Source organism: Ruditapes philippinarum, unplaced genomic scaffold (genome assembly GCF_026571515.1).
Source record: "Ruditapes philippinarum isolate M1 unplaced genomic scaffold, ASM2657151v2 ctg1297_1_1_1_1, whole genome shotgun sequence".
NCBI lineage: Eukaryota > Metazoa > Mollusca > Bivalvia > Venerida > Veneridae > Ruditapes > Ruditapes philippinarum.
The window spans coordinates 176702-192841 of NW_026863527.1; the positions used below are offsets into that span (position 1 = coordinate 176702).

The 16140-nt window shown below is 31.4% G+C and overlaps 1 protein-coding gene across 9 annotated transcripts in view; it reads left to right on the plus strand.

The window, feature by feature from the left end:
- Positions 1–16140, plus strand: part of LOC132722318 (uncharacterized) — a 41166-nt gene that overhangs the window by 1904 nt on the left and 23122 nt on the right. For 6 of the 9 annotated variants that reach the window (XM_060706789.1, XM_060706790.1, XM_060706788.1 and 3 more), the window contains exons 2-5: positions 7177–7369; positions 12195–12318; positions 14228–14338; positions 15014–15130. In XM_060706789.1, coding sequence (XP_060562772.1) covers positions 7197–7369; positions 12195–12318; positions 14228–14338; positions 15014–15130 — 525 coding nt within the window. In that variant the 5' untranslated portion in view covers positions 7177–7196. Of the gene's footprint in view, positions 1–7176; positions 7370–12194; positions 12319–14227; positions 14339–15013; positions 15131–15840; positions 16033–16140 lie in introns of all 9 variants that reach the window. The other 3 variants (XM_060706791.1, XM_060706792.1, XM_060706794.1) reach the window with 2 other exon arrangements.

The following is a 16140-nucleotide window of genomic DNA, read 5'->3' on the forward strand; positions in this document are numbered from 1 at the left end:
AGAAAAACAAGACAGAAAATATAACCTGCTTTTTTATGGTTTCCCTGAGGAACAAAATGAAAATATTGAAAGAAAAATGAAGTCCTTTTTTATACACAAACTGGAACTTGAAGAAGGCACTGTACAAAATATATCCTTCACACACCTACACAGGGTCCCAAATGAAGGAAATGGTCCAAACCCAATCATTGTGAGATTTTTGTCCTTTGGTGATAGGGACCTGGTCCTCTCAAAGTCTTTACTTCCTGTGCTGAGGCAAGAAAGGAAAAGAATCCTTACAGACCTACCTGTGATAATGAAGAGAGAAAGGGGAAGACTTGCAAAAATTGCTTATACTATAAGACAAAGTGAAAAACTAAAAACAAGAATACAAGAAAGAGGCTTGGATGTCTATCTGCAAGTTAGAAAAGGAAAAGAGGACATGTGGGTAACAAGAAAAGTCTAATAAAATGCATCAAATAAAGACAGTGTACAGTGTCTATGTGTAATTAAATATGGAAAAAATAACAATTCATAAATAGTAAATAACAAATCATAAATAGTAAGAAAGTAACATTTATATAACAACATTGTTTGTTACAGTACAACAACAGAACTTTTCAATGTGTTTTACAAGTTATTCCAGTAACCTAACATCAGTAATGATTTTTTTTTTTTTTGATTTTTTTTTTGCTTTTAATATTCATAAAATTTGTTTGTTTGATTTACATTTCCAGGAAATCAACATAGACAATATAAACAAAGTCATTACTGTATAATATGCATACATCATCTAAAGATACATATATGTGTGTAATTTTTTTATTTTTTTTTTTTTACTGCATTCTCAAAAAGAGAGAGAGATTTATCTAAATATACATGTATATTGTTTCAACACAATACCTAATCTAGGTGATAAATAATAAAGGATCTATACGTTTATATAATTACAAAACAGAGTGTTAAAAAGTAAATACCTTTTTTGTCCTTGCAAATTTATTCCAAGCTTAAATTAAATATTATCTAAAAATTTCTTCTTTTTTAATTTGCAATATTATTATGTGTTAAACATCTATATATATTCTCCCCATGTATAGCACACTACTGTTTATAAACACACACACAAGATACATGTATTATATGGTAAATCAGCTGTTTACCTCCACGTGGTATCTATTTTTAACGAAGAGAAAAACCAAAATTTGACATGATATTGTCTATATTTAGAAAGTTATTTATATCGTGTGTATAGGTACTCGTATTTGTAAATATTTTGCTATGTTTTGAACACATAATTTATAATGTTAGATAAATTAAATAATATATTGTTTACTTAGATCTACATATAAGTTTAAATGACAGGATGTATATGAAATTTGTTTACCATGTTTTATACATGTACATTGTTTTTGTCGCTAGAACGGTATTTGTAGTATTTTGGGGGTATTTTTTTGTTGTTTTTTGTTTTGTTTTTTTGTATAGGTATGTAAAAGATATGTGTAGTCTTATTTGTTATGTCCGTTCGTTTGTTTGTTTGTAAGTTTGTATAAAGATTTTCTTTAAATGAAACTTGAAACTATTTTCTCCGTCATCTCAATAATATAATAGAAAATGCCGCCTAGTAATAGTTTATATAACGGCCGTCAAATTTTAAGTTACTTATTTTATTTAGGTTGTTTAATAGAAAATTGTGTTTTTCTTTTACCCAATAGGTGATGATTTAACCATATACTCTCAAAATTGTCAAGGGCTGGGAAATACTCAGAAACGTCGCGATATCTTTCATTATCTTAGGAAAAAAGATTATAATATTATATGTCTGCAGGATGTTCACATTGAAGAAAAGTTATGTTCCTTTGTTAAAAATGAATGGGGATATGATGCCTATTTTAGCCCATATAAACGTAATAGTAGAGGGGTAATGATTTTGTTTAGAAATAATTTTGAGCAAAAAGTAGAAATATATATACAGTGACGAAAATGGAAATTATCTTATTCTTGACATGTTAATGCCGAACTTCAGACTTACTCTCGTTAATTTATATGGTCCAAATGATGATAAACCGGCTTTTTTATGAAAAATATTAAACAAAAAATATTTGAAATTGGTAATGATAACGTGATAATTTGCGGAGATTGGAATCTTGTTATTAATCCTTCAGTAGATTATGAAAATTACACAAATATTAATAACCCTCGTGCAAGACAGAGTATTTTAGAGCTAATGAACAATTACAATTATGTAGACGTCTGGCGTGTTTTAAATGGCAATAAAAGAGAATATACTTGGAAAAGAAAAAATCCGACAAGAAAGCAAGCACGGTTAGATTTTTTTCTTGTAAATGAGGATATGATGAATTATGTAACTAATTGTAAAATAACTACAGGTTATAGAACAGACCATTCAGGTGTTTTGTTAACAATTAAATTATTTGAAAATGAAAGGGGAAAAGGCTATTGGAAATTTAATTGCTCTCTTTTGACCGAAAACTCATATATTGATCTAGTTAAGAATACATTACATAATTTAGTAGATTTACATAAAACAGAAAATAACACTGAAGATAATTATACAGATCCAGATTTAGATATTAACCCCCAACTTTTTCTTGAAACATTTTTGGTCGTTCTTAGAGGCGAAACAATAAAATATAGTGCAGAAAGAAAAAAACGATTAGAAAAAACTAGAAAAAAGATTTAGAAATAAATATTCAAGCATTAGAAAAACAAATATCCGAAAATCTCAATTCTTCGAGTGAGGAAACTTGGGCGGCACTTAATGAAAAGAAATCTCAGCTAGAAGCGTTACGGAAATCAAAGTTAGAAGGAGTGATGTTAAGATCGAAATGCCGTTATGAAAATTTAGGAGAAAAACCTAGTAGTTATTTTTTTAAATCTTGAAAACAGAAATTTTACAAATAAATTAATAACAAAACTGATTACGGAAAACAATGAAGAAATAAGAAATACGAAAGATATACTCAATTTTCAAAAAAGATTATTACGAAAAAATTATATACAGAAAATTCAAATATAGATGAAACTCCTATAAAAGACATTATAGGGGAAAATGAAAATAAATTAACTGAACTTGATTCTCAAATGTTAGAGGGCGAATTGACAATTGATGAGTTAAATATTGCTTTAAGCAACATGAAAAATGGTAAAAGTCCAGGTTTAGACGGATATACAGTTGAATTTTTTTAAATTTTTCTGGAAAGATCTCTCAATTTTTGTTTTAAAAGCTCTTAACTTTGGCTACTTTAATGATAGTTTATCTGGCACTCAGAAACAAGGAGTTATAACGTGTCTGCCTAAACCGAATAAAAGTAGATTTTTTATGAAGAATTGGCGCCCAATAACACTTTTAAATGTAATTTATAAAATGGCTTCTGCTGCTATAGCAAACAGACTGAAAAGAGTTTTAAACAACATTATTTGCCAAGATCAAAAAGGGTTTATCTCAGGAAGGTGTATAAGTGAAAATATCAGATTGATATATGATATTTTTTTTTGAAACTAAACAGAACGATATACCAGGTCTTTTACTATCTATAGATTTTCAGCAAGCTTTCGATTCAGTTTCTTGGAAGTTTATTCAGAAAACTTTAGATTATTTTAATGTTGGTCCCTCTTTCAAAAAATGGATAAATCTATTCCAAAATGGGTCAGAAACCTGTATCATACAAAATGGTCATTTATCAGATTTCTTTAAAGTTAAACGTGGTTGTTAGAAGGGAGATCCAATTTCACACCGTATATCTTAATATCTTATGTGCGGAAAAGTTTTTTTTTTTTTTGGGTTTTTCAATGATTAGGGGAAAAATAAATAATATTACTGGCATATCGATTTACAATAAAGAAATAAGTTAAGGTCAGTATGCAGATGGACACACAAACTGTTTTTTGATGGAACTGAAAAAATTCAATTAGAAAAAATTGCCTAAACACGCTTTGATAATTTTTATGCTATTTTTCTGGTTTAAAGAATAAATACTGAAAAAACAAGGGCCATTTTGGAATAGGGTCGAGAAGAAATTTCAAATATTAAATTTATGGCGACCAGATTGAATTAGACTGGTCTCCAAACTCACCCCAATAAAAAATTAGGAGTAGTTTTGTTTTTTTTTTTTATATTTTCCTGCAGACGTTGAGGACATTTGGGACTTAAACCGCGACCGAAAATTTTTAGAAATGTTTAAAAAAAAATTTAAAAAATGGGATGTCCCAAGGGGTTATTTTAAATCTTTTTGGAAGAGTCCCCAATTATTTAAAACTTTATTATTTTTAAAATTTTGTACAAATTTGTTTTGTCATTGCCAAAACCTTCAGAAGATTTTAAATTTAAAAAAATAGAAAGAAATTTTTTTATTTCCCCGGTTTTTTTGGAAAAAAAGGGGCCCCGGGAAAAAATTAAAAGATTTAGTTATAGATAAAATTAGAGGCAGGTGGTTTTTTAAAAAGTTAAATGTTGAGCCTTTTTTGAACCCCGTTTTTAAATTTTAAGGTTTGGATCAAACGTCTATTTGGGAAAGAAAATGGCCCAACTTGGGTTACCCCTTCTCCCGGTTTGAATTTTAACCAAAAATGGTAAAAATTGGGCCGGGGTTTTTGCATCAGTTATATCTGAAGAACTTTCAAAATATTTTCTGGAAACAAGTGTTGAAAACATGGACTTACTTTTGCAAAAAAGTGAACATAGAAAGTATCGAAGATATATTATATTCACCATTATGGTTTAACACTAGATTCCGTAACACTAATTTATTTTTTAACAATTGGATACATCACAATATAATATCTATTATTGATTTATATGACAATGACGGTAATATTTACAGTATTCAAAAATTGAAAGATATATATAAGATAAGAGGCACATTTTTAGATATTTCAACAAGTCATTGAGTCCATCCCTTTTTATGGAGAGAAAAAATTTAGGAACAGTAAAAAAGATAAAGTATTCTTATACAAGCAAACATTTCATTAAATCCCTATCTTAAATGTGTTATACAAAACAGTAAGGTTGCAGATTCTTTTATGATATCCTTATTGACGCTGACAATTTAGTTGTTTCCTAACAAATGGGTAAATTCTGTAGGACCTATATCACAGAAGGAGTTTTTAAATTATTGTACAAGCTTAAATACTGTGAAAGAAATAAAGTTGAAAGATTTCAATATAAGATTAATCAAAAAATTCTTGTGACAAATACATTTTTACATCGAATAGATATTAGAGATAATGAGTTATGCTCATATTGTAACATTGATAGAGAAACGATTGAACATTTATTCTATCAATGCCCGTATACCAATATTTTTCTTTTAGAATTGAAAGACTGGCTTAGAGATAAGTGTTTTGTCGAATTTGATATTTCAGACATGAAAGGCATACTGTTCTCGTATTATGGAAAACATTCTATTTTGAATTTTGTAACATTATTAGCAAAATACTATGTTTATAAAACAAAATTTAGAGAAAACTGTCAAAATTACTTAAATATAAATATGTTTTTAATATACTTAAAAATGAAATTAAAAAATCAAGAATACATAGCTTTTTTAAATGGAGATGTAATTTCTTTTCATAATTTGTGGCAAAATATTATTCAAAAATTATCCCTTGATAATGAGTAACCTTATATTTTATATCAGAATACCGATAAGGAAATTATAACAACATAAAAGATTTTTAAAATATAATCAGACAACCTAAATGAGAAACGTACATACAGGCCTCTATACGAACAAATGTTGTTGTTTTTTTTTTGTTTGTTTTCAATGTGAATTTACATTAATATATATCTTTTCTCATATATAAGTTAGAAACAAATACTTATGTGTACTTGATTATATCTATTATATCTATTAATCTTGTTGCATTATTATGTAACACGTCATAATTCTATAGCCCATGCATGAATTATTATAATTTACAATTTACATAATTATGTTGTCCTTGTCATATTGTGTATATATTGTTTGTTAGAAAACTTGTAAGGTAAAATAGCGGATGGATCCCCGACCCTATTTTACCGATGACGGGGACAATAAACGAAGTAACCTGTTGGGCTTAAAAAAAAAAAAAAAAAAAAAAAAAAAAAAAAAAAAAAAAAAAAAAAAAAAAAAAAAAAAAAAAAAGTTTATTAGAAAAAGAAAAAAAAAAAAAAAAAAAAAAAAAATAAATTTCTGTCATTGATAGGAAAATCCAAAGCTGCCCGCGTATGTTGAAAATACTTCTTTATTGTACCCCATATTTATATACCAGTTTAACTGATAATTTCATGTTCTGACAAGTGAAGGTGGTCTGCTGAAACTGTAGTGACATCATATTCTGTTGAAAACAATTATACTAGACCGAATAAGGGCTATCAATTTACATACCACGGTATCATAATGCTCTCCTTTTAAGCTCCCTTTCAAAACATGGCGGCCTGATCATAGATGTTTGTAATTTAAATCTTTGAGTTGTTCTATGAATGACATGTGTATTTTAATGTCAAAATGTGACAGTTAAACACAATTTAATAAAATAGTGAATACAAGATCTTTGGGAATTGCATGGAGGTAAATTATCACCACTTTGTGCTTCAAAATTAACTCTTTAAGGGCATGACTGGTGACATGTCCGGGGTCTGTACTCGACAGCGAAAGCTGCTTTTTTTGTGCTTACGGGCGGATGGACCCTCATTTAGCATAGAGGAATCCTGCCAACTATAGACCTATATCCCTCAGTTTGGATTATTAGATTAAAGTGTATCATACTAGCACTGTTAAAATGCTTAGGGTTCATGGCTAAACATGTAGTTACATAATTTTACACAAAGTATGTTTCTTTTCTGTCAAACCCCTTGTGGGGATATAGACACTCATTATTTTCTGCTGGCTAAAATTTTGCAATGAAGTCTGAGGTTTCAGCTTGGACATAAATATAGAATGAGACAAGCAAAGAGTTGGTGCCATGTCAAATGAAATACATATGAATAATTCCAATGTATTGTCAGTATTTGTTATTCAAAATACATGTAGATATATTGAATGTTGAGAGATGGTTAAATATAATTTTACATTGCATTTTAAAAAAAAGTATGTAATTAACCATTCTAAATTTTTATCTGTAAATAACAGAATGTTTGAATTATTTTTTTTTAGGTATGTGTTTTAGTATATCATGTAAAAGAATTTCTAATTACAGAGACAGATTGAAAAAGTAGGATGTCTTTGAGAACAAAGATTAACGGGTTCACAGCGTGGGTGAATCTACGCCTAACCCCCTATAATCAGCTGCTCAACAATGTTTTGATGGATCTACTGACAGGGACACACATGAAATACCTGTTAGAGAGTTTTACAGGAAGTCACCTGAAAGGTCTTGAAAACTTGGATGGGTTAGTGTTGAACTGTGCATTAAATATTAAAATGAGAAGATTGAAAATCAATAGTTAATATTGCCTGAATAAGACCAGGACCAATTATTTTTGAAGTTTTTATATAAATATTTTAAAACAAATTTATTTTCAAGAATAATTTCTTTAAATTTCTTTTTTATTTTCATTTTCCTGATCTTTAAAGTTAAGTTAATAAATAAATTACTATGGAAGCTTTTTTTATGCCCCCTGGAATATAGTGATTGAACCGTCCGTCCGTCTGTCCGTACGAGGTTAACCTAGAACGGCAAGTTGGATTTTTCTTAAGTTCTACCTGTACCAATGGCTTCTAAGTTTACACACTTACTAATCAATACAAAGTACATGATCTGGGCAAGTTTCATAACTCTGGCTTTCATATTTACCAAGTTATTGCCCTTTTCAGCACTTAGAAAATGAATAATGGTTAACCTAAAACGGCAAGTTGGAAATATCTTGTCCATACTAATGGCTTTATAATTTCCACACTTACTTATCAATACAAAGTACATGATATTGCCAAGTTATATAACTGTGTCATCCATATTTCCCAGTTATTCCCCTTTTTAGCTCGACTTTTCTATGAAAAGGGGAGCTATCCTACTCGCCCCGGCGTCGGCGTCGGCGTTAGCGTTGGCGTCACACCTTGGTTAAGTTTTTCGTACCACCCCACTTTATTTCAGAAGTATTACAAGTATGGCTTTGAAACTTACCATACTTGTTCACCATCATAACCTCCATCTACAGACAAGAGTACATAACTCTGTCAAGGTTTTTGACAGAATTATGGCCCTTTTTTGACTTAGAAAGTGTATTGAGCTTGGTTAAGTTTTTTGTACCACCTCACTTTATTTCAAAACCATTGGAGGTATTGCTTTGAAACTGACCATACTTGTTTACCATCACGACCTTCATCAACAGACAAGAGGACATAACTGTGTCAAGGTTTTTGACAGAATTATGCCCCTTTTTGACTTAGAAAATACATTGAATATGGGTAAAATCCACTTATTGCCTTAACCCTTTGAGATATTGCTTTGAAACTTTTAATGCTATTTCACATCATTACCCCCATCTGTACGCAAGAGAAGGTAACTCTGTCAGGGATTTGTTTTAAAAATTAAGGCCTTTTATCGACTTAGAATCTTGGTTAAGTTTTTTGTACCAGTCAACTTTTTGACTGAACTGGTTGAGATATTAAATTGAAAGTTGGAATACTTGTTTACCATCATGGTCCCAAACATGGGCAGGAGAAGGTAATTCTGTTAAGGATTTTATTTGAATTATGGCCCTTTTTGACTTAGAAACTCAGTTAAAATTTCATTCTTGTCCACTTGTTGACCTAACCATTTGAGATATTACTTTGGAAGTTGGAGTTCTTATGTGCCATCATGAGACCTATCTGTAAGCAAGAGAAGATAACTCTGTGAAAATGTTTCTTGATTTGTACTTAGAAATTCCTAGTTAAAGTCTTGTGTGCCCTTAACTGTCAAAGTTTTGTTTTATAGGCAAGCACTAAAAAAGTCGAGCGCGCTGTCCTTCTGACAGCTCTTGTTTATACGCCCGTTTGAAAAACGGGACGTATTATGGGAACGCCCCTGGCGGGCGGCGTCCAATTTTGTCCGGAGCATATCTCCTACATGTATGGAGGGATTTTAATAAAACTTCATAGAAATGTTCACCACTATGAGGAGCAGTGTCGTGCACATGAACCAGGTCTCTAGGTCAAAGGTCAAGGTCACACTTAGAGCTCATTGAAAAATGCATGTCCGGAGCAAAACTTCCACATGTATAGAGGGATTTCAATATTACTTGGCACAAATGTTCACCATTGTGAGGCGGAGTGTCGCGCGCAAGATTCAGGTCCTTGCAGCCAAGGTCAAGGTCACACATAGAGGTCAAAGTTCAGATAAAAATATGAAGATGTGTATATGGACCATTTAGTCATCATTTATTGAGGGATTGTAACACAAATGGCCATTATCAAGACTATGGCTGTGATACATATAATTTAGGTCAATATATACAAGGTCAAGGTCACTAAAGATAATGAAATATCCAGATTTTGTCCGGAGCATATCTCCTACACGCATGGAGGGATTTTAATGAAATTTCATAGAAATGTTCACCATTATGAGAAGCCATGTCACGCACATGAACTAGGTCTCTAGGTCAAAGGTCAGATCACACTTAGAGCTCATTGAAAAACGCTTGTCCGGAGCAAAACTTCCACATGCATAGAGGGATTTCAATATAACTTGGCACAAATGTTCACCATTGTGAGGCTGAGTGTCACGCACAAAATTCAGGTCCCTGCAGCCAAGGTCAAGGTCACACATAGAGGTCAAAGTTTAGATAAAAAATATGAAGATGTGTATAGGGACGATTTAATAATCATTTATTGAGAGATTGTAACACAAATGGTCATTATCATGACTACGGCTGTGACACATGTACTTTAGGTCAATATATGCAAGGTCAAGGTCACTAAAGATGGTGAAATATCCAGATTTTGTCTGGAGCATATCTCCTACATGTATGGAAGAATTTTTATAATACTTTATGGAAATGTTCACCATCATGATATGTATTGCTCCATGCATGATCCAGGTCTCCAGGTCAAAGGTCAAGGTCACACTTAGAGCTCATTGAAAAACGCTTGTCCGGAGCAAAACTTCTACATTCATAGGTGGATTTCAATATAACTTGGCACAAATGTTCACCATTGTGAGGCTGAGTGTTGCACGCAAAATTCAGATCCCTGCGACCAAAGTCAAGGTTACACATAGAGGTCAAAGTTCAGATAAAAATTTGAAGATGTGTATAGGGACCATTTAGTCATCATTTATTGATGGATTGTAGCACAAATGGTAACTATCATGACTACAGGTGTGACACATTTAATTTAGGTTAATATTTGCAAGGTCAAGGTCACTGGAGATGATTAAATATCCAGATGTTATCCGGAGCATATTTTCTACATGCATGGAGGAATTTTAATGTTACTTTATAGAATTGTTCACCACCATGAGACGTAGTGCCCTGCACATGAACCAAGTCTCTAGGTCAAAGGTGAAGGTCACAGTTAGAGCTCATAGAAAAACGCTTGTCTGGAGCAAAACTTCTACATGCATAGAGGGATTTCAATATAATTTGGCACAAATGTTCATCATTGTGAGGCTGAGTGCCGTGCATAAAATTCAGGTCCCTGCGACCAAGGTCAAGGTCACACATCCTGTGCATATCTTCCCTACTGATTTGTTTTAAGGTTCATTTAACAACACAGTGCCAAGAATAAAAACTTGCTTGCTAGATAACACTTATCCATAATGCCCCCATCTCCATCTAAAGCTTTCGTAAATGGGCCTATTTTGTGACTATGGCACCCTTGTTCACTTTGAAAATAGGGCCTAGTCTGGTTAACCTATTTCGGCAAGTTGGATTTATCTTAAATTTCTCCTAATTGCTTAATTTCTTTAATGATATCTTTCATATTTAGAAGGTGGATACCTTTGATGGTCCTCTAATTTTTTGTGGAGTAAGTGGTCTCTAGGGTCAAGGTCAAGGTCATTGGTTTAAAAAAAGAAATATTAACATTTTTGCTCATACAGCCTTTATATTTTATGTGATGTCTTAAGTTTAATACAAACATGCCAAGGGAGGTCCCTCTTCTTTGGGTGTAGTAAGGGGTCATTTGGGTCAAGGTCAATGTTACCAATGTCAAGGTCACCAATGCTAAAAATAGATTTTTACATTTTAACAGGTGTATTGACCTTATTCTATAGACAAATGTTATTTATAATTGATAGAAACATAAACTTTGATGGAGTTAGTGGTCAGTTGGGTCAAGGTCACCAGTGCTAAAAATAGATTTTCACACATTTGCTCATACAGCCTTTATTAAGTGACAGATATATTTTATATTTGGTAGGAAGATAACTTGCATGGTATTCATCCTTTTGATTGGGGTAGGGATCAGTGGGTCAAGGTCACTTGTGCTAAAAATAGATTTTTACACTTTTGCCCATACAGCTTTTATTTATTGACAGATGTATTTCATATTTGGTAGGAAGATAACTTGCATGGTATTCTTCCTTTGGATGGAGTAAGAGGTCAGTTGGGTCTAGGTCACCAGTGCTAAAAATAGATTTTTACACTTGCCCATACAGCCTTTATTTATTGACAGATGTATTTCATATTTGGTAGGAAGATAACTTACATGGTATTTTTCTTTTGGATAGAGTAAGGGGTCAGTTTGGTTAAGGTCACCAGTGCTCAAAATAGATTTTTACACTTTTGCCCATACAGCCTTTATTTAATGCCAGATGTATTTCATATTTGGTAGGAAGATAACTTGCATGAAGTTGAATATTTTTCAACTTCACAAGTCAGAGCAATGACTTGGCAACTTATATTTTACAATTACAAAATGCCATGACTTTGTCAAGCTATATAACTTGTGTTTACAATTTTTTGGCAATTTTTCTGTCCATAACTGAGTGAATGGGTAAACATTTTTTGAAATATTGCTACTGACAAGAATCTGAGCCGGGGGCATTTGTGTTTAACAAACATGTTCTTGTTTCTTTATTTAAAACTTTACTTATCACTTGGGTGTGAATAATTAGTTCAACATGTGTATTGAAATAAGGTATTGAAGAAAAAAATCTTGCACTAAGTATTATAATTGATTCATATAGTTACTTCCAGAAATCTGGATATTATTATTAATATAAGTCTTGTTGATAATTGCTAAAAATATGTTCATAATTAATAGCTTTTAAAATTTGGACATTATATTTAACAGATTGACAGATCAGCAGAAACAAACCAGAATAGATTGGGTGGTTGAAGAACTAAAGAAAAAGAATGTGATAGCTGAAGATGTTTTTGTTGATACAAGGTTGTTTGCAATGAGAAGTGCAGATCATGTAAGACAACTGTTTATATTGACCCTAACCATCCTAAATATCTTAAATGGACTTGTCCATCTTTCATTCTGGACAAAACCATTTAACCCCATCTGTCTAAGAGTTAAATATACCAGACATATTTATTATCATGTTAAGATAAATAAGTCATGTCTTAAAAAAAAAATTAAATAAGGCATATTTTTTAAGATGTCTAAAATGAACTAGACATGAAGAATAATGCATTGGCTGGTCATTTTATAATCATTTAATTTTATGTTTTGTTGAAGGTTGAAGTTATTATGTGAAGTGAAAAAAATGTTCAAGTCATTCTGTTTGAATTTTAAGTTTGTCACTCTATTTTCATTGATCATTATGTTTTTAAACCATAGTTCCAGGCTGTGCAAAGTAAATGAAATATAATGTATATGTAATTATTGTTAGGCAAGCCTGTAGTTTCAGTTTTGTAAAATAGAGATGTGTCAGATGTATGGTCATTATTCATGCTGGGTTTTACATGATAAACTTTTAGCAATTAACACTAAACCTGTTTTTTGTAGAATCATATATTAACCATTGTGTTTTAACATGTACTAAGTGTTCATTTGTAATCTCTACTAGGTGTTCAATCTGTTATCATTATAAGGTGTTCAATCTGTTATCTGTACTAGGTGTTCAATCTGTTATCTGTACTAGGTGTTCAATCTGTTATCTGTACTAGGTGTTCAATCTGTTATCTGTACTAGGTGTTCAATCTGTTATCTGTACTAGGTGTTCAATCTGTTATCGGTACAAGGTGTTCAATCTGTTATCTGTACTAGGTGTTCAATCTGTTATCTGTATTAGGTGTTCAATCTGTTATCTGTACTAGGTGTTCAATCTGTTATATCTACTAGGTGTTCAATCTGCTTTATAAACTAAGTGTTCAATCTGTTTTATATACTAGGTGTTCAATTTTTATCTGTACTAGGTGTTCAATCTGTTATCTCTACTAGGTGTTCAATCTGTTATTTGTACTAGGTGTTCAATCTGTTTTATATACTAGGTGTTCAATCTGTTTTATATACGAGTTGTTCAATCTGTTAAATATATACTAGGTATTCAATCTGTTATATCTACTAAGTGTTTAATTTGTAATCTTTACTAGGTGTTCAATCTGTTATCATTATTAGGTGATCAATCTATTATATATACTAGGTGTTCAATCTGTTTTATATGCTAGGTGTTCAATCTGTTAAATATATACTAGGTGTTCAATATGTTATATCTACTAGGTGTTCAATCTGTTTTATCTACTAGATGTTCAATCTGTTTTATCTACTAGGTGTTCAATCTGTTATCTCTACTAGGTGTTCAATCTGTTATCTCTACTAGGTGTTCAATCTGTTATATCTACTAGGTGTTCAATCTGTTAAATATATACTAGGTGTTCAATCTATTATATCTACTAAGTGTTTAATTTGTAATCTCTACTAGGTGTTCAATCTGTAATCATTATTAGGTGATCACTCTGTTATATATACTAGTTGTTCAATCTGTTATATCTACTAGGTGTTCAATCTGTTATATCTACTAGGTGTTCAATCGGTTTTATATATTAGGTGTTCAATCTGTTATATATACTAGTTGTTCAATCTGTTATATCTACTAGGTGTTCAATCTGTTATATCTACTAGGTGTTCTATCTGTTATCTGTATTATGTGTTCAATCTTTTATCTGTACTAGGTGTTCAATCTGTGATTTGTACTAGATGCTCAATCTATATGACTATGTGTTCAATCTGTGATTTGTACTAGATGCTCAATCTATACGACTATGTGTTCAATCTGTTATTTGTACTAGATGCTCAATATGTAATATGTACTAGGTATTCAACTATGTGTTCAATCTGTGATCTGTACTAGATGTTCATTCTGTTATTTGTTCCAGGTGTTCAATCTGTTATGGAGACTGATAAGCCATGACATATGGTTTGTGTGGGAGAGAGCAGAGTTTCTACAAGTAGATGATCCTGATATTCTTACACAAGTTCATTTCACTGTGAGTATCTTTTACTTTTTCAGTTTATCATATTTTGGGATAATTTCATGGTGGCATATTTTCGCCATTTTCCCCCAAACTCAAATTGGGCTTTTACCATTAGTTTCATTTATCCCCTCGCCAAAGGCTATAATTAGAAATCAATTGTCTACATAATAATGTGAATATGTGCGTCCCTCCCAATTTTGTCTCCAGAGCATTACTCGGAAATTACTGAGTGATTTTCTTCAAAATTTATACACCAACATAGCACATTGGTATGTAGACTAAGGTATAGGAATACACATCTTATCTTTTTTGTGGATAAATACTATGCATCTATATTTGGCGTCTAACATTGCCTTTAAGGTTAAAAAACCTTCACTATGGAGGTCATATCATATTCAATTTTATTGAACAGTTTTGACATTCATATTATCTCAATACATGGTTGCTGTAAATTTATGATTATCCAAGAAAGCAACTTTGCAGCATTATGAATTTATTATAAAACACCTTTGCTATGATACATGTATATGGCTGTGTATAACAGGAAAACTGCTATGTAACTACATGTATTGACTAGCTGGTTAGATCTTATAAGCTTACAATTATCCGAGAAAAAACCTCTTTTCATCTACAAATAGACATGTCGTTACTCTTAATTTGAAATATAAAAGTATCACTATTTTATAGTGGACACCAGAACCTCCCCCAAAGAAAAAGAAATCAAAAAGTAAACAGAAGAAATCATTGCTGTCAGGATTTGGTGCGTCTATAACAACAGATGAAAAACCGGAAAAACCCGACGATGTGAGTTATATCAATGATATTTGAGATAAATTTTCATTTAAATGAATTTATGATTACTCTAAACAAATAATTGATGAGTTCACAAGTTGACCATTTTTATACAGCAATCATTGATTGTGCAGGAACTTACCAAAAAAACCCAAAGAATTTTAAAAAAAGATTCTTGTTTTATGACTTAGCTTCTTATTATTAATTTTTTTCAGTTTTTTATATCTTTATTTTAACCCTTAACCTGTCTGATAAAGCTATATAATGTTGGTAGCTCAATTTTGGTAATTTGTTTATGAACTCTCAAGAAACTCAGATGGACTGTTCTAAAGTCATTGCAGGGCAAGTCGATTACAAAAATACAACAGGTTAAGGGTTAATATTTTAATGTATATATTTTAATAAGGAGAACACTACCTTTGACTTATAATCCTGGATAGCAAAGCAAATAGTTTAAACCAGTCAGTATATTTTACATATTGAGAGTAAACAAGTCTGCATCTTTTACCTATTGAGGGTAAACCAGTCAGTATTTTTAACCTATTGGGGTTAAACCAGTCTGTACCTTTTACCTATTGAGAGTAAACCAGTCTGTATCTTTTACCTATTGAGGGTAAGCCAGTCTGTATCTTTTACCTATTGAAGATTAACCAGTCTGTATCTTTTACATATTGAGAGTAAACCAGTCAGTATCTTTTATCCTATTCTTATAACACTTTAAGGATCAAAGTGTTCAGTACAGCCAGCCCTCTACATGTAGAGAAAGTGAAGTATTAGGTAATCAAAGTGATGATGACAACGATATAAGCTTCATCGATTTAGACATTGCCATAGTTTCCCCTATGTCTAATATGGATGAAAATGAAGTATTAGATGATAGTAGTGATGATGATGATTCTGACTATTCTTATGAGGTATTGTTCAGGTATATAAATGTTCATCGCTCATACTTTGTTTTCCTGAAAATGATGTGAATTATTTTTAATGACTGACTTTGTGTATGCTTGACTAATATGCTTTGA